The following is a 25,640-nucleotide window of genomic DNA, read 5'->3' as shown; positions in this document are numbered from 1 at the left end:
TATGTGGAGGTGGACAGAGCTGCGGGTCTAGGGCTGCTCAGGGTCCACAGAGGGCATCTAAAACCTGGATTTATTTTAAAACTTTGTTTTGGAACAATTTTACACTTACAGACGAGATGCCACAATAGTGCAGAGATTTTTGTATGTGCTTGACCTGGGTTCTCCTAATGTTAACCATACAAACAAGTAGTACAATGATTAAAACCAGAAAATTTACACTGATAAAATGTAATTTAAAAAAATTTACAGACCTTATTTGAACTTTGCTGGTTTTTCCACTAATTTCCTCTCTCTGGTTTCAGATCTGATCTCAGATCCCACATTGCACCTGACTGTCAGATCTCCTTAGTCTCCTCCAGTCTGTGACAGTTGTCTCTCCTCTTTTAAGACCTTGACACTTCTGAAGAGTCCTGGCCAGTTATTTTGTAGAATGTTACTCAATTTGGCTTTATTTGATGTTTTCTCGTGATTAGCTTGAAGTCTTGCATGCTTTTAGCAAGAATGCTACAGAAGTGATGCCCTTCTCAGTACATCAGAGCAGGGGTTATGATGTTGATGTTTTATTATTTGTCATCTTAGTCGTGATCACGTGGTTAGGGTGGTGTCTGCTAGGTTTTTCCTCAACAGAGTTACTGTTTATTCCTTTTTGAAATGATTAAGTATCTTATGGGGAGATACTGTGAGACCATGCAGATAGCCATCAGTGACTCTTGTCTGCAAAACTTACTTCTGTGGTGTTTGCCCATTTCCATCGTGCCTTCTGCATTTTTTATTGGAATCTATGAGCAAGAACTGACCCTTCTTCCCATTTATTAATTGATTCAATAATTTACCTTAGTATAGCCTCTTTGGATATTTATTTTACTCTGAGGATATAATCCACCATTATCATTATTTTCCTGCTCAAGTTGTTGCAGATTCAGTTGTTAGGAGCTTCTTCAAAGTGGCTGATGTGTCCTTTCTGTGTGCCCCGTCATAGTTGAAAACTCCTACGTTCTGGTACCGCAGGATGCTCCAGGCTAATTTTGTCCTTTTCCAGTCCCAGCCCTGGAATCAGCCACTTCTCCAAGAAGTGGTTCCTTTTATTGAAGAGTGGTCTTCAGATATTAAGATCAGGGCACTAGGTGTGCTCATTATTACTACTGGGGTGTCATTGACTGCAGGCCGTCTCAGCAGACAGATAGGAAAGACATGTATGTACGTTAACACACTTACACAAACATTTACATCTATTCCTAGATCTATCCATCTGTATATATATTAAGAACTCTGGTACCTCTAATTTCAATCCAGCGCTGCAGGGTTAATTCTAGCCCTCCCCTCTCCTCATTCTTAGCACCTGTCTCTGACAGTAAGAAACCTGCGTTAGCTACCATATAGTTACTTGTTTAATCCTAGTATTCACATAGAGCAATTTCAGACTTGCTAACCCACATTTCTGTGAAAAATAAATTTGTCTTTAGCCTTTGAGCATGCAGCCCTGCATGCAGAATTACTTAGGTTCGTTCTTTTCTTCCCTACCTTCTTCAGTGTCATTGTGTTATTGATTTGTAATAAGGTTCATTTGTTCCTGTTTGTATTGTGTTTGGGGTTCCCCCACATTCTTGTTGATTTTGCCTGTGACTTTTCATTGCTTATTTTACAACTTGGTAAAAATGCCAGAATGTTGGCTCTAGGACCCGTCTTGTGAAACATCTTTTAAACAAGTTCTCCACTGACCTCCTTCTTTCTTCTTGCTTTTCTTTGTCTGTGTGTATGGCTGTGTTCAGATGACAACTTGCTTTTACCTCAGGGTGTTAAAAGAGCAGAGGCATTGCTCAGCAGAGAGAACTTAACAGTGGATGCGTGATGTCGTAACGGCCAGAAAAGAAAAAATGGGGGCAACAGTCCTTTTCTAGCTCCCGAAGGAAGCACAAGGATGTGTCCCAGCGTGCTCTCTTTTTTTTTTTTTTTTTTGCTTGCTTTCTTTCACACAAAATTATTTTGAGATACATCCACGTTGATCCTTTTATTATCAATATCCTTCCATTGTCTGGATATACTACAGTGTGTTTATCCATTCACTTGTTGATGGACATTTAAGTTGTGACCCCTTTGGGGCAACTACAAATGAAACTTCTGTAAAGATTCATGTACAAGTCTTCCTATGGACCTGTGCTTTCAATTTTTCTTGGATAGATACCTAGGAGTCCCACTTTTGGGTAGTGTTATAGTATAGGTATTAAGAGCCTACCAAATTGTTTTCCAAAGTGGTTGACCATTGTACAGTCCCATCAGCAATGAGAGTTACACTTCCTTCACATCCTCTTCATTACTTTTATGGTCATTCTCATTGGTGTATAATGCTCTCTCACTGTAATTTTTTTTTGTTTTTTGTTTTTTGGGGTTTTTTTTTTTGCAGTACACGGGCCTCTCACTGTTGTGGCCTCTCCCGTTGTGGAGCACAGGCTCCGGATGCATAGGCTCAGCGGCCATGGCTCACGGGCCCAGCCGCTCCGCAGCACGTGGGATCCTCCTGGACCAGGGCACAAACCCGCGTCCCCTGCATCGGCAGGCGGACTCTCAACCACTGCGCCACCAGGGAAGCCCTCTCATTGTAGTTTAAATTTGCATTTCCCCAGTGACTTACGATGTTGAGTATCTTTTCATATGCCGTTTGCAATCCGTATATCTTCGATGAAGATTCAGATCTTTTACCCATTTTTTTCCTTTTTTTAATTGATGTATAATTGACATACAACATTATATTAGTTTCAAGTGTACAATACAATGACTTAATACTTGTGTATACATATTGCAAAATGTTTAGTTAACATCCATCACCACACGTTACAGAATTTTTTTCTGGTGATGAGAACTTTTAAAATTTACTCTTAGTAACTTTCCAATATGCAATACAGTATTTTTAGCTGTAGCCACCATGCTGTACATTATATGCCCGTGAGTTATTTATTTTGTAATTGGAAGTTTTCACCTTTTGACCCCCTTCACCCAGTTCATCACCTTCCCCCCCATATTCCCCCCAGCCCCAGCTCCAGCAACAAGCAATCTGTTCTCCGTATCTATGAGCTTGAGTGTTTTTTTTGTTTATTTTGTTTTCTTTTTGTTTTAGATTCTACATACCAGTGGAAATTATATAGCATTTGTCTTTCTCAGACTTATTTCACTTAGCATAATGTCCTTAAGGTGTTGTCACAAATGGAAAGATTTTGTTCTTTTTTGTGGCCAAATCATATTCCATTGGGTATATGTATATACACCACATTTCTTTTAGCATCTTTATTGGAGTGTAATTGCTTTACAATGGTGTGTTAGTTTCTGCTGTATAACAAAGTGAATCAGCTATACATATACATACATCCCCATATCTCCTCCCTCTTGCGTCTCCCTCCCACCCTCCCTATCCCACCCCTCTCGGTGGTCACAAAGCATCGAGCTGATCTCCCTGTGCTATGCGGCTGCTTCCCACTAGCGATCTACTTTACGTTTGCACCACATTTTTTTAATCCATTCATCCACCCTTGAAAGCTTAGATTATTTCCATTAATTGGGCTACTGTAAATAATGTTGCAGTGATCATGGGGATGCATGTGTCTTTTCAAGTTAATGCTTTCATTTTCTTCAGATAAACAGCCAGGAGTGGAATTGCTAGATTGTATGGTAGTTCTATTTTTAATTTCTAGAGGCATCTCCATGCTGTTTTCCATAGTGAGTATACCAATTTACATTCCCACCAACAGTGCATAAGGGTTCCTTTTTCTCCACATACTTGCCAACACTTGGTGTTTCTTTTTAACAACAGCCCTTCTGACAGATGTGAAGTGTTACCTCACTATGTTGTTTTTTTAAAAATTTATTTAATTAATTAATTTATTTTTGGTTGCCTTGGGGCTTTCTCTAATTGCGGCGATCAGGGGCTACTCTTCATTGCGGTGTGTGGTCTTCTCACTGCGGTGGCTTCTCTTGTTGCGGAGCACAGGCTCTAGGCGCGCAGGCTTCGGTAGCTGTGGCGCACAGGCTCTAGAGTGCAGGTTCTAGTTGTGGCGCACGGGCTTAGTTGCTCCACAGCATGTGGGATCTTCTCGGGCCTGGGCTCGAACCCGTGTCCCCTGCATTGGCAGGGGGATTCCTAACCACTTCACCACCAGGAAAGCCCCTCGTTGTGGTTTTGATTTGCATTTCCCTGATTATTAGGGATATTGAGCATCTTTCCTTGTACCTGTTGGCCATCTGTATGTCTTCTTTGGAAAAAAGTCTATTCAGATCCTCAGATCCTCTGTCCATTTTTGAGTTGGATTATTTGGGGCTTTGTTTGTTTGTTTGTTTGTTGCTATTGTTGTATGTATGAGTTCTTTATGTATTTTGGATATTAACCCCTTATCAGACAATGATTTATAGATATTTTCTCTCATTAAGAGTCTTTTCATTTTGTTGGTGCTTTCCTTTGCTGTGCAGAAGCATTTTAGTTTGATGCAGTCCCACTGGTTTATTTTTGCTTTTGTTGCCTTTGCTTTTGGTGTCAAATCCAAATAATCATCTCCAAGACCAGTGTGAAGGAGCTTATCACCTATGTTTTCTTCTAGGAGTTTTATGGTTTCAGATCTTATATTCAAGTCTTTAATCCATTTTGAGTTTGCTTTTGTATATGGTATAAGAAAGTGGTCCAGTTTCATTCTTCTGCATGTGGCTGTCCAGTTTTTCCCAACACTGTTTATTGAAGAGACTGTCATTTGCCCATTATATATTATTGACTCCTTTTTTGTAATTTAATTGACCATATATGTGTGGGTTTATTTCTGGGCTGTCTATTCTGTTCCATTGATGTATGTGTCTGTTTTTATGCCAATACCATACTATTTTCATTAGTATCTTTTGTCCATTTTAAAATTGGTTTTGTTTTCTTTATATTCAGTTTTGAGAGTTCTTTATGTATTCTGGATACATGTCCATCCAGATATATTATTTTAAAATATTTTCTCCTTTTCTGTGGTTTGCCCTTTACAGTATCTTTTGAAAAGCAGAAATTTAAAATTTTGATAGAATCTAATTTATCACTTTTTTCTTTTATGATTTGTGTTTTGTCTTCACCCTCTTCCCAGATCTTTGCCTGGCAAAGTCATGTTAGTTCTCAAGCACTTTCAAGTAGACGTTTTTTAGATTTTGTACGGTTTCTTACTGTTTTTCTTATCAGGAAGGTTGGTCAGAAGTATCTAGTTTACTGTTACTAGAGCAGAAGTCAAGAGATCAATTTCTATCAAATTATGTTCTATAAAATAATCTTTCTGAAGATTGAAATTTTCGGTTAAGTCTGGCATATTTTCTGAACAGTCACGTGAGTATATTTGTCTCATTCATGAAATGTTTAAAATTATACAGGTCTGTGTTAACGATGATCTGGTTGCAAAGAACTTCGCTTGTTATGTATCACCCACGGAGAATAAAAACCTTGATTCTTTAGAGAAACCAAGAATGAATATAAAGTCAGCATCCTTTTCCAGTAAACTCAATCCAGCACTTACTCTTTGGCCAATGTTTTTGCAAGGAAAAGATTCTCAAAGGATGGAAAGTGAGTGGATTTCACCAATATGTTTCTCTTAAACTGTCTTATTTATAGGAATCTTAGTGTATTGATATAAATTGTTGTACTGACTTTTCCCCGTATGGAGGCAGAGACTTCGACTCTGAATTTAATATTTGAATTTTAATCCTGGTGAGTTTGTTACAAGTTTTGAGGTTCTAAAAGAGCTGCTGCAGTTTATTTTTATGAGAACAGGATAAAAAACTATCGTCAATTTCTTATTAACATGGAGTTATATTTTCAGAAGTCCCTATGTTCGTAATTTAAAGATATTATCAAAACAAGGTTTTGGGGCTTCCCTGGTGGCGCAGTGGTTGAGAATCCGCCTGCCGATGCGGGGGACACGGGTTCGTGCCCCGGTCCGGGAAGATCCCACATGCCGCGGAGCGGCTGGGCCCGTGAGCCATGGCCGCTGAGCCTGCGCGTCCGGAGCCTGTGCTCCGCAACGGGAGAGGCCACAACAGTGAGAGGCCCGCCTAGCACACAAAAACAAACAAACAAACAAACAAAAAACACAAAGTTTTGTTTACTGTTTTAGATACTTTTAAAAAGAGCCATTTATTAGCATGAAAATATGAGAAGAGTCAGTCACGGACAATGGAAACAACTTTAAATATTTCTCTCTACATCCACTTTTGTATTTTGGGTTTTATTTCATGCTTTAACCCTGAAATGTATTCTTTCTGAGAGAGTCAAGTGGTTTAACTGTTCTGGCAAAGTCTCTCCAGCATCCGTAGCCCAAGGGTGTCGGTGATCTCGGGCCAACCGCTAGGATCATTGGTGAAAGCTGTTTTGCTCCATTTCATAGGCAACGTATAAGAATACTCTTAACTATCTAAAGATTGTAGGGGTTGTTTAGAAGGGTGGTGGTAATTCTGTCTCTTTTTCCCTTAATGTAATGGAACCAATTTATGATGTAGATGCTGACAAAGATAATTTGCCTTGCAGTCCATAGGATTTTACCATAGCATAAAGAACATAACAGGCCCTTGTTCTTGGGTAGGACTGATTTATTCCAGCCCAGCCATAGGCCAGTGATTTTATTATTTGTCTTCAGAATACACATATAGATTTATGATTGATTTTTACTTTAAGCAATAGGATGCATAGAAATAAGAAAGAGGCAGGGGCTTCCCTGGTGGCGCAGTGGTTAAGAATCTGCCTGACAATGCAGGGGACACAGGTTTGAGCCCTGGTCCGGGAAGATCCCACATACCGCGGAGCAACTAAGCCCGTGCGCCACAACTACTGAGCCTGCGCTCTGGAGCCCACGAGCCACAACTACTGAGCCTGCGCTCTAGAGCCCGTGAGCCACAACTACTGAAGCCCCTTCACGTAGAGCCCTTCCTCCACAACACCTCAGTGAGAAGCCCGTGCACCGCAACGAAGAGTAGCCCCCACTCACAGCAACTAGAGAAAGCCCACATGCAGCAACGACCCAATGCAGCCAACAATAAATAAATAAATTTATTTAAAAAAATAATAAGAAAGAGGCATTTATGAAATCAGAAATATCCAGTCTTTAATTCCATATCTCCAAGTTATTTAATGAATTGGATTTGTTGGGCAAGGGTGAAACATGCCAGCCACTCTGATGTTTGGCTCGCCCTCTGTGGTGATTCCTCCGCGATCACTCTTACATTGGGTGTACGTATACCTATTGATATTTCAGATATATCCATTGTAAACCTCGAGTAAACTAAAGCTTTAGTCGACTAAAATATTCCATGCACCTTAAATTTTTTAAATTACCTTGGTAATGTTCATCATAGAAAAATAACATAATTTTAAAAGCCTGTCACTTTTGATGTACCTACTTATTAAAATTTTACAGTTTTTTCCCCAGAGTTTTCCAGATGTGAGGGTGTGTCTTACAGAAATGGGATCCTACTATACCTACCACTTTGTAGTGGTTTTTCCCTTCTTTCTAGGTCAAATGCATCCAGTATAACCTCTCTGAGGTGAGACTCTGTCAGTCCACTCGCTCCTCTGTGGCACCAGGAGGCCCTATTCCCTCCTGCTGAGTTGGTCAGATGGGCTCTCCTTGTGCAGTTTGTGTGGTGGATTTTGGCACATGTGGCCCCTACCCATATTCTGATGTACCTCCTGTAGGGGTCCCAGATGGGAATTTCTGCTGAAAGGAGCCCATTACTAATGGGAATGTGTTATTTCCAGCTTTCCATTGTATAGACATATGACTTCAAGTAGCCCCAGATTGCTGGGCAATAATTGTTTCCTACTTTTCTTTATTACAATCAGTGTTGGAATGAACTCTGCATATCTTTGAAAAGGAAAAGGTTGATGGTAAACAAAAGAAAGCTAATGTGAGATGTGACTGGATTATCATGTAAGAAACAAAATTACTAGATGTTACTTATTCAAGCAAAGATTTCCTTTTTCTTGTTAATTTTTGTGAGGAGCTATTTCAATTATATTTTTATTAAGTTTTGGTACTTCTCCTTGAAGTTGCCTTATTGTTTCAAAAATCAAAGTGTAGTACTCTTTAATACTTGGCTACACAGTCAAATAGTATAGAAAGGCTATAATGAAAAGTAATTTTCTCTTGTCCAGCTTCTTCTCACCCAGGCCCCTCCCTAGAGGTAAACCTTGTATTTTTTCTTAGCTATTTATCTTGGCAGTTATCTTTAAGTTTTAAAATATTTATGATTATTTTACTCTTCCCAGGCTTATGCGTTCTAGACCTTGTCCTGACTCCTGTGGCAGGTTAGCTCTCACACCCCCGTTCCACACATCTTCAGTCCTCAGAAACTCAGGAAGCGCCTGCTGTGTGTCAGGCACTGTTCTAGGATTCAGCAGAAAAGGAATCAAAATCTGTTTTCCTGGAGTTTACTTACATTTTCTCAATAAAACTTTTATTTCAAAATGATCACGAACTTCCAGAAAAGTTGGAGAGCATTACAAACAGCTTGATTTTATCCTAAACCATTTGAGAATAAGTTGCTGACTGGAACACCCCAGCTCTCCCCAATACTTGAGTGTATTTTTCTTAGAAATAAGGGTACTCTCAAAAATATTCACACAGTACAACCCATCTAAATCAGAAATTAACGCTGATACATTGTGATCATCTAACCCTCAGCTACCATTGAAATTTTGCCAAGTTGTCCCACTAACTCCCTTGTGGGAGAAAGATGCAGCTCAGGACCACTTGGTGCAGTTCCTGGTCTCCCTCGGTCTGCAGCAGTCATCAGTCTTTCCTGGGTTTTCCTGACTGTGGCACTTTTGAAGATTATGGACCAGTTATTTTGTAGAATGTCCTCAATTGTGGCAGATGATTTCCTGTTTCCAATTTCATTGATTTTTGCTCTTATTTTTATTCCTTTTTTCTGTTTACTTTACATTTAATTTGCTGTTCTTTTCTAGTTTCCCAAGGTGGAAACTTATATTATTAATTAAAATTTTTTCTTCTATTCTAATATAAACATTTAATGATATCAGTTGCTCTTTACTGCTTTTGCTGAATCCCACAGATTTTGATAAGTTGTATTTTTATTTTCATTTAGGTAAAAATGTTTTAAAATTTCTCTTGATTTCTTCTTGATCCATATATTATTTAGAAGTGTGTTGTTTAATCTCCCAAGTATTTGGGGATTTTCCAGCTATCCTTTTGTTATTAAGTTAGTTTAATTCTATTGTGGTCTGAGAGCATACATTGTACGATTTCTGTTCTTTTAAGTTTATTTAGGTGTGTTTTATGTGGTCTGTCTTGGTGTAAGTTCCTTTTGAGCTTGAGAAGAAGGTATAATCTGCTGTAGGATGAAGTAGTCTGTAGATATCAATTAAGACCAGTTGATTGGTGGTGCTATTGAATTCAGCTATACTCTTAACTGATTTTCTGCCTGCTGGATCTGTTCATTTTTGATAGAGGGGTGTTGATGTCTCCAACTATAACAGTGTTCTCATCTATTTCTCCTTGCAGTTCTGTCAGTTTTTGCCTCACATATTTTGATGCTCTCTTGTTAAGCACGTACACATTAAGGTCTGTAATGTCTTTTTGAAGAATTGGCTCCTTTATTATTTTATTTATTTATTTATTTGGTTGCGCTGGGTCTTAGTTGCAGCAGGCGTTCTCCTTAGTGGCGGCTCAAGGGCTCCTTAGTTGCGGCACACGGCCTTCTTAGTTGCAGCAGGCGGGCTCCCTTGTTGTGGCTCAAGGGCTCCTTAGTTGTGGCACACAGGCTTAGTTGTGGCATGTGAACTTAGTTGCTGCATGCATGTGGGATCTAGTTCCCTGACCAGGGATTAAACCCCAGCCCCCTGCAATGGGGGCACAGAGTCTTAACCACTGCACCACCAAGGAAGTCCCTGGGTCCTTTATTATTATATACTGCTTCTATCCATAATTTTCCTTGTTCTGAAGTCTACTCTGTCTGAAATTAATACAGCTACTTCAGCTTTTTTTTTAAGCTGTAAATTTTTTTATCGAGGTATAGTTATTTGATGTACAATACATATAAGTTTCTAGTGTACAACATAGTGATTCATAAGTTTTAAAGTTTATACTCCATTTATAGTAATTATAAAATACTGGCTGTATTCCCTGTGCTGTACAATGTATCCTTGTAGCTTATTTATTTTTTATGTAGTATTTTGTACCTCTTAATCCACTACCTTTTTTTTTGTACCTCCCCACTTTCCCTCTCACCACTGATAACCACTAGTTTGTTCTCTGTATCTGTGAGTCTGTTTCTTTTTTGTTATATTCACTAATTTTATTAGATTCCACATATAAGTGATATAATACAGTATTTGTCTTTCCCTGTATAACTTATTTCACTAAGCATAAATCCATCCATGTTGCTGCAGATGGCAAATTTTCATTCTTTTTTATGGCTGAGTAATATTCCATTGTGTGTATATGTGTCTGTGTGTGTGTATGTACACACACACACGTATACACCACACTTTCCTTATTCATCTGTTTATGAACACTTAGGTTGCTTCCATATCTTGACTATTGTGAATAATGCTGCTGTGAACATTGGGATGCATGTTTCTTTTCAGCTTAGTGTTTTTGTTTTCTTTGGATATATACCCAGGAGTGGAATTGCTGGATCATATGGTAGTTCTATTTTTAGTTATATACATTAAAGACCTTTTGTTTCCTTTGCCTTAGGAGACAGATTCAAAAATGAAATATTGCCTACTGTATTGTGCTATACAGTAGGACCTCATTGTTTATCTATTTTTTTTGGGGGGAGGGTGCCACAAGGCTTTCAGGACCTTAGTTTCCTGACCAGGGATCAAACTCATACTCCTTGCAGTGGAAGAGCAGAGTCCTAACCACTGGACTGCCAGGGAGTTCCCTGTTTATCTATTTTATATATAGTAGTTTATATCTGCTGCTCCCAAACTCCTAATTTATCCCTCCCTCCCCCTTTCCCCTTTGGTAACAATAAGTTTGTTTTCTTTGTCTGTCAGACTGTTTATGTCTTGTAAATAAGTTCATTTATCGTATTTTAGATTCCACATATAAGTGATATCATATGATATTTGTCTTTCTCTGCATGACTTCACTTAGTATGATAATCTCTAGGTCCATCCATGTTGCTACAAATGGCATTACTTCATTCTTTTTAATGGCTGAGTAGTATTCCATTGTATATATGTACCCCATCTCCTTTATCCATTCTTCTGTCAGTGGACATTTAGGTTGCTTCCATGTCTTGGCTGTTGTAAATAGTGCTGCTGTGAACATTGGGGTGCGTGTATCTTTTCGAATTAGGGTTTTCTCCAGATACACACCCATGGGTAGGGTTGCAGGATCATATGGTACCTCTGTTTTTAGTTTTTTAAGGAACCTCCATAGTGGTTGTACCGATTTACATTCCTACCAACAGTGTAGGAGAATTCCTTTTTCTCCACACCCTCTCCAGCATTGATTGTTTCTGGACTTTTTTTTTTTTTTTTTTTTGCGGTATGCGGGCCTCTCCCGCTGCAGAGCACAGGCTCCGGACGCACAGGCTCAGCGGCCATGGCTCACGGGCCCAGTCGCTCCGCGGCATGTGGGATCTTCCCGGACCAGGGCACGAACCCGCGTCTCCTGCATCGGCAGGCGGACTCTCAACCACTGCGCCACCAGGGAAGCCCTTCTGGACTTTTTAATGATGGCCATTCTGACAGGTGTGAGGTGATATCTCATTGTGTGTGGTGTTTTTTTTTTGGGGGGGGGGTCTTTGTTGCTATGCGTGGGCTTTGTCTAGTTGTGGTGAGCAGGGGCTACTCTTTGCTGTGGTGCATGGGCTTCTCTTGTTGCGGAGCATGGGCTCTAGGCGCACAGGCTTCAGTAGTTGTGGCACATGGGCTTAGTTGCTCCATGGCATGTGGGGTCTTCCCAGACCAGGGATCAAACCTGTGTCCCCTGCATTGTCAGGCAGATTCTTAACCACTACACCTCTAGGGAAGTCCCTCATTGTGCTTTTGATACGCATATGTCTGATGATTAGTGATGTTGAGCATCTTTTCATGTGTCTGTTGGCCATCCGTATGTCTTCTTTGGAGAAAAGTCTCTTTAGGTCTTCTGCCCATTTTTTAATTGGTTTGTTTGTTTTTTGATGTTGAACTGTATGAGCTGTTTGTATATTTTTGAAATTAAGCCCTTATCAATCCTGTTGTTTGCAAGTATTTTCTCCAGTCTGTAGGTTGTCTTTTGTTTTGTTGATGGTTTCCTGTGCTGTGCAGAAGCTTGTAAGTTTAATTAGGTCCCATTTGTTTATTTTTACTTTCGTTTCCTTTGCCTTGGGAGACTGACCTAAGAAAACATGGCTAGGATTTATATCAACCTGTCTTTTATTTAGTGTATTTAGACCAATACCATTTAAGGTGATTATTGATTTAATTGGATTAATATATGCCAAACTTGTTACTATTTTCTGTTCATTCCCTTTGTTTTTTGTTCTTTTCTTCCACTTTTTGTCATTTGTAGCTTTAATTTAGCATTTTATGTGATTTTGTTTTCTTTTTTAGCATATCAGTTGTACTTCTTTTTTCACTTTTCTGAGTGGTTGCCTTAGATTTTGCAATATACATTTACAACCAATCCAAGTCCACTTTCAAATAACACTATACCTCTTTATGGGTAGTGCTAGTACCTTATAATAACAAAGTATTCCTAATTCCTCCCTCCTGTCCATTGTATCATTGTTGTTATTCATTTCATGCATTCGTAAGTGTACATAGGTGTGTGTGTAATTTATGTATATGTATACATTTTTATATGTATATGCATAATTAAATACATTGTCACTATTATTTTGAACAAACTGTTATCTATTACATCTATTTTCAAAAAGAAAAAATTTTAATTTGCCTTCACTTATTCCTTCTCTAATGTGCATATCCTCAAGCTCAAAGATTTTTTCCACAGATGAGTCCAGTCTGCTAATAAGCCCATCAAAGGCATTCTTCATTTCTGTTATTGTTTTTTTTTTTTTTTTTTTTTTTGTGGTATGCGGGCCTCTCACTGCTGTGGCCTCTCCTGTTGCGGAGCACAGGCTCCGGACGCGCAGGCCTAGCGGCCATGGCTCACGGGCTTAGTTGCTCCGCGGCATGTGGGATCTTCCCGGACCAGGGCACGAACCCGTGACCCCTGCATCGGCAGGCGGATTCTCAACCACTGCGCCACCAGGGAAGCCTTCTGTTAGTGTTTTTGATCTCTAGCATTTCTCCTTGATTCTTTCTTAGAATTTCCATGTCTCTGTTTATATTACCCATCTGTTCTTGCATATTGTTTACTTTTTCTATTAGAGCCCTTAGCATATTAATCATAGTTGTACTAAATTTCTGGTGTAATAATTTCAGCATCCCTGCTGTGTCTGACTCTTGTTCTTATTTGCCCTATCTCTTCAAACTGTCACCTTTTTTGCATTTCAGTATGCCTTGTAACTTATTTTTTTGTTTAAAACCAGACATGATATACTGGGTAAAAAGTAGGCCTTTAAAGACATGGTTGTAAGATGTAGAGGGAGGGTAAGCAGTCTATAATGCTACGATTAGATCTCCGTCTTTGGGAGCCTGTGCCCCTGGGCTGTGACCTTCACATGTGCTTCTCAGTCCACCTCTCCTGCTTTAGGGGGGACAGGATGGCTGGAGGGGGCAGATAGGTAGAGTGGGGTATTTCCCCTCCCCCAAGGTGATTCGTCTCTGGTAAAGCCCCAGTAGTTTAGGCTCTGGTTAGTTTCTCCTGAGGCCCAGCCTTGTTGAGAACAGAATGTGTTGGCCTATTTCAAATTGGTTAATTTTCCCCTCCCCTACCAGCAGCCCCAAGGGGATTTTTATATGATCTTCCCTATGAGAACCTGGTAGGGTTCCAGTAGGTAAGATTCACAAAAGTGTTGGGGGCCTCCTGGAATTGTTAACTTACTTTCCCACCCTGAGCCTCCAGGAAATGGTCAATTACAGTTCAGATTTTCCTGCTCCAGTGCTGGTTCCTGTGGAGATTTCTGCTCATATCAGTAGTGATTGTCTTGTCTCCCGGGTCTGTCTCTCCAGTTGTAGGAGAAGAGGTTTGCCCTGCAACCTCATTTTTTAGGTCAGATCTAATAAGAGTTGTTATTTTTCAGTTGGATTAGCTTTTTACTTATTGTTATGATGGAGTGGTGAATTCCAAACTCCTTACATGCTGGAATCAAAACTGGAAGTTAAATTGAGTTTTGAAATGTAAGATTTCAAAGGGAGTTTGGAATTCACCACTCCATCATAACAATAAGTAAAAAGCTAATCCAACTGAAAAATAACAACTCTTACCATATAACAACAATAACAACAAATAACAATAATAAAATATAAGATTACAGCATTTATTTCTTCATGGAGATTCTAATCACTTTTCTTTTTCCTGCTTGTATTATCTATCTTTATTGACTCCTTAAGTTGTTGCAGATTCTCAATTGAGTATTATATATCTGTATGACTTGAATCTTTTAAAATTTATTAAATGTGTATCATGACCCAGAATATGGTCTCACTTGGAAAAGGCTGTGTGTGTACTTGAGAAGAATGTATGTTCTACTATTGTTGGGGAGAGCGTTACGTAAAGGTCAGTTTCCTCATGTTGGTTGATAGTGTTGTTCAGGTCTTCTCCGTCTTTATTGATTTTTTTTGTCAACCCATCTGTCAACTACTGAAGGAGGGGTGTTGATATCTCCAACTTTGCAATTGTTTTATTTTTGTCTCCTTTCAATTCTATCAGTTTCTGTTTCATGTATTTCGAGGCTGTTACTTAGGTACATGAAAGTTTAGAACTTTTATGTCCTCATGATGCATTGATCTGTGTCATTATTAAATGACCCTTTTATCTCAGATAATATTCTTTGATCTGAAGTCTGCTTTGTCTCAGCTGGGGCTGTCATCTGAAATACGTATAGTGGCCTTTCCATGTGGTCGCTTGGGCTTCCTCACAACATGATGGCTGGGTTTCAGAAGTGAGCATCAAAGAGAGCAAGTCATAAGTATATGATGTTTTTGTAATCTAGCTTTGGAAGTCACATAACACCCCTTCCATGTTTACAAGCCCACCCAGGCAATCGGGAAAGGAGTATGAGCCCATCGCTCCGTGGTAGAAGTGTGAAAGTCACATTGTAAGAACAGCATGTGTTGGGAGTCATGTTGTGACCTTTGCAAAATAGATTCTGCCAAGTTGGGAAAATAAATTATGGTTAATTTTTAGCCATTAAAGGAATTTTTAAAACATTTTTTAATAATAAGGTTGAAACAAGATTTTTAAATTTAATCCCCTCAAGTAAAGTGTAACACAAAATCCTATTCCATAACAATTTAATATATTAAGGTTTTACAATAGTACTTTTTTTTAGTATAATCCTTTTTTTTTTAAAGTTTTTTTTTGGGGGGAGCTGTGTTGGGTCTTTGTTGTTCTGTGCCGGCTTTTTCTAGTTGTGGTGAGCGGGGGCTACTCTTGGTTGCGGTGAGTGGGCTTCTCGTCGCGGTGGCTTCTCTTGTTGCAGAGTACGGGCTCTATGCACCCAGGCTTCAGGAGTTGTGGCTCGTGGGCTCTGGAGCGCAGACTCAGTAGTTGTGGCGCGTGGGCTTAGTTGCTCTGCAACATGTGGGATCTTCCTGGACCAGGGCTTGAACCCGTGTCCTCTGCATTGGCAAGTGGATTCTTAACCACTACGCCACCAGGGAAGCCCTAGTATAATCCTTTTTGTCCTATTTTCTATTTATTAATAACACTTTCTAAGATAATTTTTATTACTATTTGTATTTTGCAGATACAGCTATAAAGTGTAATATGGATTCACTGAGAGATTCACCCCCAAAAAAATCAGAAAAGAAACAACAGTGCATCTCCTTAAAAGATGTAAATAAGGTGGTATTTTAAAATGTTCATTAAATACAAAGTTCATATAATGTTCATTTTAGAATATTCTCCTTTAAAATCTACTAGGAACCAAAAATATGGCTATGATAGTTTCATTCATGAAAGAATGTAAGTTTACATGTTTGCTCTATTCCAAAAGAACAGGGTAACTCCAGCTCCTCCCTTGTCAAGTCCTTGTTCTTTTTTTTTTTTTTTTTTTTTTTTTTTAAAAAAACTTCAGTAGCTTAACACAACAAATCTTTGTTTTGCAGTCATACAATATGCGTTCTTGAAGCAGGGGGGAGGTTCTGCTCCATATAATCCTTCCTCAACGACCTGGCTTCATCACCTAGAACATCATAATCATAGTGGTGGGGGATGAGGGGAAAAGAGAATTATGAACCTGCTCTAAAGCCCTTCTACCCACAAGTAGTGACACATGTCACTTCTGATCACTTCTGATTATGTATCATTGGTTAAAGCAAGTCCTGTGATCATGTAACTGCAAAGGGTCATAGAAGTACATTCCTGCTGATTAGCCAGAAGGAGAACTGGAAATAATTAATGAGCTGCAATGTTTACTCTTATCTCCCAGAGATATTACTAAGTGAAAAGAAAAAGCATGCTTTATTCTTCATGTTAAAAAACATGTTACATATACTATATACTCTTGAAATGCATTGAGTATTTCTGCAATCCATGTTGAAAATAAGGAGATAGCTCTAAGTAGGCATAGAAAACCTGGGTGGTTTAATTTTCTTGAAGGCTTAATTTTCACTGTATATGATTTTGTATTTTATGTATTTCATACCAGATGCATGTATTATCTACTAAAAACATGTATTTAAAAACAAAAATAAAAGGCATGCCCTTTGACCCTAAAACAAAGGGCAATATAAGAAATTTACCTGAATTTGCTTTCCCTTGAATAAAATGATATAAGGGTTTCCCGAAAGGAATATGTGAGTCCGGAAGAGACTTTTTAAAAATTACTTAAATTTATAAAGATTTAGTAATCATGGCTTGTAAATAAAATTTCCAGGTGGGAGATACTTTTAAACTCAAATCCTTGTTCTTGGCTTACTGACCACTCTACAAAATTGGGTATTCATTCTCGTTTTAACAAGGGTGTAAAAATCTGGAATTATGGGACACTGATAGTTAAGGTCAAGTCTGACCTGTCCTTCCAGGTCTTTTGAAAAGACGGGTGAAAGTAATTCCAGGACATTTTATTTATTTATTTATTTATTTTTTTAAATTTTTTTTTTATTTTTTTTTTGCGGTATGCGGGCCTCTCACTGTTGTGGCCTCTCCCATTGCGGAGCACAGGCTCCGGACGCGCAGGCCTAGTGGCCATGGCTCACGGGCTTAGTTGCTCCGCGGCATGTGGGATCTTCCCGGACCAGGGCACGAACCCGTGTCTCCTGCATCGGCAGGCGGATTCTCAACCGCTGCGCCACCAGGGAAGCCCCCAGGACATTTTAAATACTGATTATATGAAAAGGCAGCTGCCTGCTATTTGGACATTTCAATCTAGTGGTTATAGCAGGGGCATAATCACCCAGCTCTCCAGTTCTTGGTCTCTTCATATCTGTGTTGCTTGAATCTTATCTGGGATGGTTGTCTATGAGAATTAACTCCCATGGAATTTTGGTTCCTCAAGAATGTGTATCATGTTAGCATAATTATTCTTTCTGAAAAAAATTTTTTTACAGTGTGTTGAGTCTTCAGTGTATTGGCCGATGAAAAGAGGCATAACCATGTATGCCGATCCAGATATACCAGCAGCAAGGTATGATTTGAAAACCAGTGTAATTGACTAGAGACTTAAGTATAATATTGTTTTATACATCATTCTATGAGATTGATGATAGAAGAATATTCAGTTTCAAAAAAAGAGTGACCTTGGAAATATTGATTAAACATACATTAATTTAAAATTAAAATGTTTGACAACTGGCTAGCGGCACAGTTGACCAAAAAGTGGTAGTGATTCTCGTCTTCTTGTTACCTTATCAGACAAAGTTGTGTCTGTAAGGCAGGTCCAGTGACATTGTCTTGATGTAAAGGATGGGTAAATGTGGGCCAGATGGCAGTTCAAGTTGGTGGAAAGCAAAGAATGGTCTGTTATATTTTTGAAGATGAGCATCGAGACTTTGTAACCCTGTACTCATCAAGATCCATGTCAGTGATTCTAATCAGATCACAGAAAGGCTGTATTGTAATGTTATACATTTCACATATAGTGTGAGGTCTTAAAATGGGAAGCTTCCATTTCTCCCCTTCTGGACTTTATGCTAGTGTTGTCATACATTTTATTTATACATTTGTTATAAATGCTGGAATCTGTTATTGTTTGTATTTAAACAGTGATTTTTCTTTCAGAGGGATTTAAATAAATAATAAGAAAAAATATCTTATATATTTACCTATGTAGTTATTTACCATCCATGCTTTTCACTTTTTGTGTAGATGCAGATTTCCATCTGGTACCATTTTCCTTCTACCTGAAGGACTTCCTTTCCTGTTTCTTGTATTATGGGTCTGCTGGTGATGAATTCTTTCAGCTTTTGTATGTCTGAAAAAATACTTTAGCTTCATTTAAAAAACCAAAATCTCTGCAAGGATAGAATTCAAGGTTTAAATTTCTTTTTCCCTGTGTTTTAAAGATGTTGCTCCACCATCTGCTTGCTCATATTGTTCCCAATGCAGAATCTACCATCACCTTTTTCCTTTGTTCCTCTGTTTGCAGCATGTCTTTTTCCTCTGCTTTTAAGATTTTCTCTTTATTGCTGGTTTGAACAATTTAATTATTGTATCACATGTCTTGGTGTCGTTTTGCTCACGTTTCTTATGCTTGGGGTTCATTAGGGTTCTTCGTTTGTAGGTCTCTGTCTTTTCATCAAATTTGGTAAGTATTCAGCTGTTACTCTACAAATATTTTTTCTGCATTCATCTCTTTCTCCTCTCCTTTTGAGACTCTTATGAGACAGATGTCCCTGAGGGTCTGTTCATTTTTTCAACCTTTTCTTCTTGCTGTTTGTCATGTTAATAATTCTGCTGATCTATGTTTAATTGACTCTTCTGTCATCTCCATTTTGCTATTAAGCCCATCCAGTGAATTTTTTATTTGATGTATTACATTTTATAATTAAATAAAATTTTTATTTAATTTTTTTCTAATCTGTATTTTTTTGCTGAGGAGAAAGGAGAGTTCTTATCATTCCGTTCAATAGTGCTCACCTTTCCTTTTCTTATGGAGCATGGTTACAATAGCTGCTTGATAATTCACACTTCTGAGCTGTGCTGGGGTTGGCACCTGCTGATTATCTTTTCCCTCTACAGTCTATCTGATTTTCCTCATTCTTTGTATGTCAAGTAATTTTGGATTGCATTCGGGATATTTTGAATATTATGGTATGAGACCTGGTTTAGAATCCTCTGGAGGATGTTGACTTTGTTGTTTTTGTTGTTTGTTTCAGCAGGAGGTCATCACTTCCTTAAGGTTCAGACCTCAAACTCTGTCTCACTTGCTGTGGGTGGTGATTGCGGCACTGTTTCCAAGTCTTTGGTACACTGCTTTGGGTCTGTTCTGAATATGCTCAACTTGGGGTGAGCGTGGGACTTCTTTTTGGGCCATAAACAGAAATAAGGGATTCCCCCCGCCACCCAGCTCTCTATCTCTTTTTTTCCCCCCAGGATTTTCCTCACATTCTCCATTTTCTAGATGCCCTCTCTCCCTGTTCCTCTGACCAGATAGATGGTTTCCTGTGGAGAAGCTACCACGCGGTTCTGTGTCATTGGGGCTGCTTGTGTAATAAAACAGCAATAGAAATAAGAGAGGAAAAAAGAGGGGGATTTTCCTTGTACAGTCTTTAGACTACTGGGTCCCTGTTTCCTAGTTCCTTAGAGGGAGGGAGAAGTTTTCTCTCAAGGTTTTAAGTGACCGCACTGCCGTTACCACTGCAGCATGCAGCTCCGTGATCAGAGCTGCCCTTGGGGCAGGGCCAGGAGAGGAAGAGAGGAGAGCAAGTCGGGATTCCTTACATCCTCCTCTGGTTTTAGGCCCTTCCCTGTTCCCTGGCTTGAAGTACAGTCGGCCCTCCTTATTCACAGCTCCTGCATCCGCACTGACACAGGTCCCTTGGGTATGGAGGGCCGACTGTTCTACACCATCTTGTATGAGCGTCCGTGGATTTCGGTTTCCGCAGGGCTCCTGGAACCGGTCCCCTGAAGGTACTAAGGGATGACGGTAGGGAGTTTCTCTCAGGGTTTTTCATGTCTGCATCTTCTACGCCATTCTGCAACTCAGGCTGCCCTCAGCCCCACACCAAGAGAAAGCCAGGAAACTCTCCGTATCTCTGGTGGCTTTTCACGTTTTGACTTCTGTCCACTGTAGCTGCGCACTTCATCCCAGGTTTCTAGTTGTAATCAGCAAGGAGGAGAGGAGGTAGTGGGCTTGCTCCCTCCTGGCAGCCCAGGGCTGTCAAAATGGTTTTCTACTCAGAGGACTCAGTTTCAGTCCTCACAGAATTTACTTAAGTTGATCAGCTTATTCCAGTGGAACCTCTTAAATTTTCTCCCAGAAAATAACGGTATTTTGAGGTTTGGGATAAACGGGTTCAGAAATGTTAATACATGTTTTTTATTTCTAGTGCTTTATGTCAGAAGTCAAATGAGAGACCACTTAGATCGGCCGAGAAGAAAGAATACAATGAGAAGAACGGCTGTGTGAAGTACGGATTTTTTTCTTGGCCTAAATTTTTAATTGAAATAATTGTAAAAAACATTATAAGCAGGAAGAATTTAAATATGATTTTATTATTAATTTCAAACCTGCATTCCCATAAAGTAAATAAATATATATGAACACAAGTTAGTTTTTTCTTTTTCCATTTGCTAGAGTAGATTTTTCTGTTTAAAGCTTTGTTCCACTGTAAATAGTCATTCTCTACCTCCTGTTCCTGATTCTCTTGTCAAGTGAACAGTTTTATGAAACAGATTATAGATAGTCGATCTTTTCGGGCTGTTGATTTTATATGGGTTGCTGCTTATATGGTTGGTGCGTTCTTTCTTCCCAGTCTTCTGATGTTAAATAGGTCTGCCACCTGCTGGAGAAACTGTTTAATTATTTGCAGTGTAGAACGTCAGGATTCTGGGGTTGTTTTGTCCTGCCAGATTCACAGAGTATTCACTTACAAGGTGTTAACAATAGAGCGATCACTTCATTTTATACTTGTTTAATCCACAAGACATTTTCATACCAATTTTTATGATTTCTTACCCTACTAGCTTAAAAACACTCTTGCATTCCAAGTAACTGTGGCTGCTCTGAAACCACCAGAGTGACAAAGTGTTTAAGACAGTTCAGAAGTGGGTAGGTTGTACTGCATCCACTAACTGGCCTGAGATGACTGGGGAGAGGGCGTTGACCCTACAGCCAATTTGGTGTCCCGACTTCCCAGCGGCCACTCTGTGGCCCTGTGATGTCCCCTTGCCCAGCAGGAGGTCCTCACCGTGTCCAGGGCTGAGGGCTCTGAAGGCCGCCATGGAGCCCATGGATCTGGGGGTGGCTGCTAATGTATCAGAGTTGACATCGTCTTACCCAGGCATCCCTCCACCTAATACCTGAAAGTTGTGGTGCTACAACAGGTTATTTTCCTTGGAACCAAAGACCTTGCGTTATCCATGCAGCTCATTTCTTTTAGCTACATGCCCTTTGCTTAGAACCCACTGGTGAAATGACATCAGTTATTCTATCAGTCTGTGGTGGGTTCCAGGGAACCTTGAAGTGATTAAAGATCAAACAGCAAAAAAGGAAGGAGGCAGTGGGTTTCTTAGAAGAAACATGAGATGACCTAGTGATCATGAAGTCTTTCTCCATGTCCAGAGCAAGTGGTCCTGGGATTGGCAGTGCTGTGTCCACAGAGCAGGGCCTGGTGGGGGAGGGAGACGGGGCAAGCATGAGACTGGCAAGGCCCCCATGGCCCCTCATGTAGCAATAGACAAGGCAAAACAGAACAAGCAGTAATGTCATAGCCATGCCTTGGGAGACAGAGTTCATTTTACCTCTGTCGAGGAAGAATTAGAATAATAGCTCAATTGAAGGAATAGAAACACTCCTTTGTTCTTCAGATTATCCTTTCATTTTACAGATTATTGCAGTTTCTAAATCCTGATCCTCTGAGAGCCGATGGAATCTCTGATCTGCAGCAGGTATGGCAAACACCCGCAAGAGAAAGAAAACTGTTTACTCTTTAAATCCTTCCCCTTCCTCCCTCTAGATTTGAGATATGAAGAGAAACTCCTTGCGTGGAGGACTTTACCCGAAGACATCCTTTTAGACATTATGTACTGAATTATTGCTTTAGAGACATGGCTCTTTGGGGGTAGTGGATAATCTTCCTTTTCTTTTGGTAATTTTGGTAGGTTTTTATAAGCATATAAACTGAGGGTTTTACATTGAAAGCAAACTCTTATATCGTCTTTATTTCCATAAAGTTCTTGGTATTCTGTGCTAACACCACAGGGCAGAGCCATCTAACATCTGTGTTCTGAGTTGCAGAAGCTGAAGTCAGGCTCCCGGCTGCCCTTGGTCGTTCTGCGGACCAGGGTCGAGCCCTGCTTGTCCGTCAACACGGCACCGCTCTCGGCAGACCTGAAAAAGGTGACGGGGCCCAGACCAGACTTGTGAAGGAGTACTGACCTGCTGTAACGTGGAAGGATTCTTAATGAAACAGTTTTAAGTTTGCATTTGTATAATTTCTTTGCTTTTGAAATTTTCTTCTAAGATTTTATTATTAATTTCTCATTTATTCTTAGAGTCCAGGTGAACTTCTTATAGGTGAATAATTCTTTTGTGGAGAAACCTAAGTGCTTTTCTGAAACAAGTTTTCAGATGTGCCTCTGAAAAGGGGCTTAGAAGGAGCACAAGTAGTCGGCAATTAGAATGTACTTCTTAGTGTTCTTTTCAGAATCGCTTTATAGACCTGTGGTTTCACTTAGATCATCAGTTTAGATCATAAATCTTTATCTACTTCCCTCTTGATGCTGGAAAAAAGTAAACAAACAAACAAAACCACAAGGATGAATAGGATGAGAGCGGAGCCTTTATTGGACAAGAAATTTCTTACAGGCTTTTGGAAGACAGAAAAGAAGCAGCCGAGGAAGGGGAGTGACGTGGGGAGGGCAGTGAACTCCCTACCTTGTTTCCTGAACATCTTCAGCCAGTTTCTCAGGAAGGAGATCGGAGGCTCTGTTTGGAGAAACTGAACGGCCCTAGAGAATGACCTTGGGGTGATGCTGTTTTTGCATCCTCACAGTAACAACGCCTGCTTGCTGCCTGCCTCCCTGCAGTGACGTGACGCTCACATGGAGATGAGCCCTGCCTTGCCTGCGGATGTAGTCAGCTTTCAGTGTCCTCGACGTAAGCAGACGTCAGGGATCCTGGGACATTGGAAGAAAGCCTTAACCTAGGGAAAAAAAAAAAAAAAAAAAAGACCAAAACAAACTCTGAAAGAAACAGACAATGTAAGGAGTGGAAGAAAACGTTAGAAAATAGATATCCTCAGAGATAAGAGAAGATATTGCTTGGATTTAACAATAATAGGGTGCTACTAAAAAAAAAAAAAGGAACAGTCAGAGATAAAAAGCGCTCTTAGAAATGAAAAATGCTATGGAAATAAACAACAGTAGATATGAGAGGTAAAATAGAAGTTAACAATCAGAAAGTAGAACCCAAAGACAAAGGGATGGAAATGGGGGGAAAAGAGAATTTGAGGGTCAATTTGAGGTCTCATATCTGAGTGGGATTTCTAGAAAGAACGACGGCAGAGGACCGAAAATTCTGAGAATAACACATGGACGCTTTCCTTACTTAATGGATATGACTTTCTAAATTAAGAGAGTTTGCCGACCACAGACCCAGCACAACCGAGGAGCGAGAGTGTAGACACGTTGCTACGAAGCATCTGAACTGGAGGGCTTCAGAGATCGTGAAAGCTTCCAGAGAGAAGAAGCCCATCCCACGGCAGGGTCAGGAATCAGAATGACTTCAGACTTCTCCACAGCTCACCAGAGGAGCAGTGACTCCACAATTCTCGTGAAAAGTTATTTCCGGCCTAGAGGTCTGTACTCAAACCATTGCTGAAGGGTAAGGATAGAATGAAGACATTATCACACGTGCAAAATCTCAAATTTCCTTCCCCTGTACCCTTTGTCGAGAAGCTACCAAAGTTTGTTCTCCATCAAACCAAGAAATTCCACTGAGAAAGTTGCAGCCAAAAGGGTGATGTTGCAGGGGGATCCCAGTCCTGAGTGCAGCCTGGGGTTCAGGGCCGGGGGATGAGACCTTCAGAGAGAGGACGGTGCTGATGAGTTCAGCCTGTTGGCAGATCTCATCAGTGTGGCTGGAGAACTCTCCTCTGTGGAACGTTTGGGAGGTTTCGATGACAGCGAATTACATAGAAAAATAAGCAAACACAGGCAAGTTTTAAAAAAACTTCATAAGTGGAGCTGATGCACCAGCAGTTTATCAGGAGGAGGAGAAGCCACACCTTTGCTGGGCTGAGCATTAAGCACCGGGTGCTTCAACAGGACTGCCTCTGGGATCCTTTCAGTTTGGAGCCCAGGAAAGCAAGAGTCTTTTGAGCAGGAGTTTGCCGCTGGAAAAGATTCAGGGGGTACTTAACTAAGTTAGGTCTTGGAAAATACCAGATTAAGCCATGTGTACTCGTTATTGGGGTAAAGTGAGCAATGAGAAGGAGTTTATTAGTTTTCTGGGCTTTATTGTTGTTTTGGTGGTTGTTGATGTTTTGCAGGCTCTTCGAAGAAATAAGTTTCCGGGCCCCAGCCACACTGAATCTTACTCTTGGCCTCCCATAGCACGTGGCTGTGACGTGGTGGTCATTTCTCATTGTGGAAATGACCCTTTGTTGTACCTTCCACCACTGCTTACGATTTTGCAAACGGGGGGCTGCTACAAGTCATTACCAAGTAGAAATGGAGTAAGTTGAAGACATTTTTGTTTAACAACAAAATGGATTAAATATTTATTTTAAATTTGACACCTAACCTTTGGTGAAGTGTAAGTCACGTTAATACTCGCAGAACAGAGACCGTCCTATGAGAAACCCTTTTCTCGACACAGTCGCTGATTCTTACCGAGAACCCCTAAGTTGTAAGCCATCGGCTGAGTTCGGAGAGTCCTGGCTTTTAGTGACGACTGTACAGTTTACAGAATTACCTAACTGATTCGATTCGCCTAGTTATCATGGCAAACCCTTGAGGTGGTCGGGCCATGTATTGTTTTCACTATTTTATAGATGAGAAAATGAGGCTCGTGAAAAGTTAGTGGTAAAGGTTCTCACCTGCTGACAAGAGCGACAGGAAGTGGGATTTGAATGTAGGATCTCTGCCGTCTTGTCCCTATTCTTTACGTTATCTTCACAGAAGCCCACACTGTTTTATAGCCCCGCTTTATTTTTCCCACTCATAAGAATCAGATAATAGCTGAGAAGGATGATGGAAAGGAAGGCAGTTGGATGTGAGGGTCCAGTGATGGTGAGGGAGTGACATCTGCTTCGCTGGGGGTTTGGCTGTTAGGTGAATTGATGTGTATGAGACCCATCTCAGATCTTCTCCCAAGATAAGCTACAGATGGTTCCATCGCTCCTTATAAGGTGAAAAATAGCAGTACAAAAGACAATCAGAATTTCATCTTAG

General features: G+C 40.1%; 1 protein-coding gene across 5 annotated transcripts in view; it reads left to right on the top strand.

Moving 5' to 3' along the window:
* The window catches only part of TDRD12 (tudor domain containing 12), an 83,690-nt gene that overhangs the window by 23,655 nt on the left and 34,395 nt on the right, over window positions 1–25,640 (top strand). For all 5 annotated transcript variants that reach the window (XM_067018478.1, XM_067018475.1, XM_067018479.1 and 2 more), the window contains 7 exons: window positions 5,377–5,566; window positions 15,829–15,926; window positions 17,633–17,709; window positions 20,573–20,653; window positions 22,073–22,133; window positions 22,483–22,584; window positions 24,737–24,922. In XM_067018478.1, coding sequence (XP_066874579.1) covers window positions 5,377–5,566; window positions 15,829–15,926; window positions 17,633–17,709; window positions 20,573–20,653; window positions 22,073–22,133; window positions 22,483–22,584; window positions 24,737–24,922 — 795 coding nt within the window. The remainder of the gene's footprint in view (window positions 1–5,376; window positions 5,567–15,828; window positions 15,927–17,632; window positions 17,710–20,572; window positions 20,654–22,072; window positions 22,134–22,482; window positions 22,585–24,736; window positions 24,923–25,640) is intronic.

This window comes from Kogia breviceps, chromosome 18 (assembly GCF_026419965.1).
Source record: "Kogia breviceps isolate mKogBre1 chromosome 18, mKogBre1 haplotype 1, whole genome shotgun sequence".
Lineage (NCBI taxonomy): Eukaryota > Metazoa > Chordata > Mammalia > Artiodactyla > Physeteridae > Kogia > Kogia breviceps.
The sequence above is the reverse complement of the archived record's forward strand: the minus strand, read 5'-3'. Positions and strand labels throughout refer to the sequence as shown.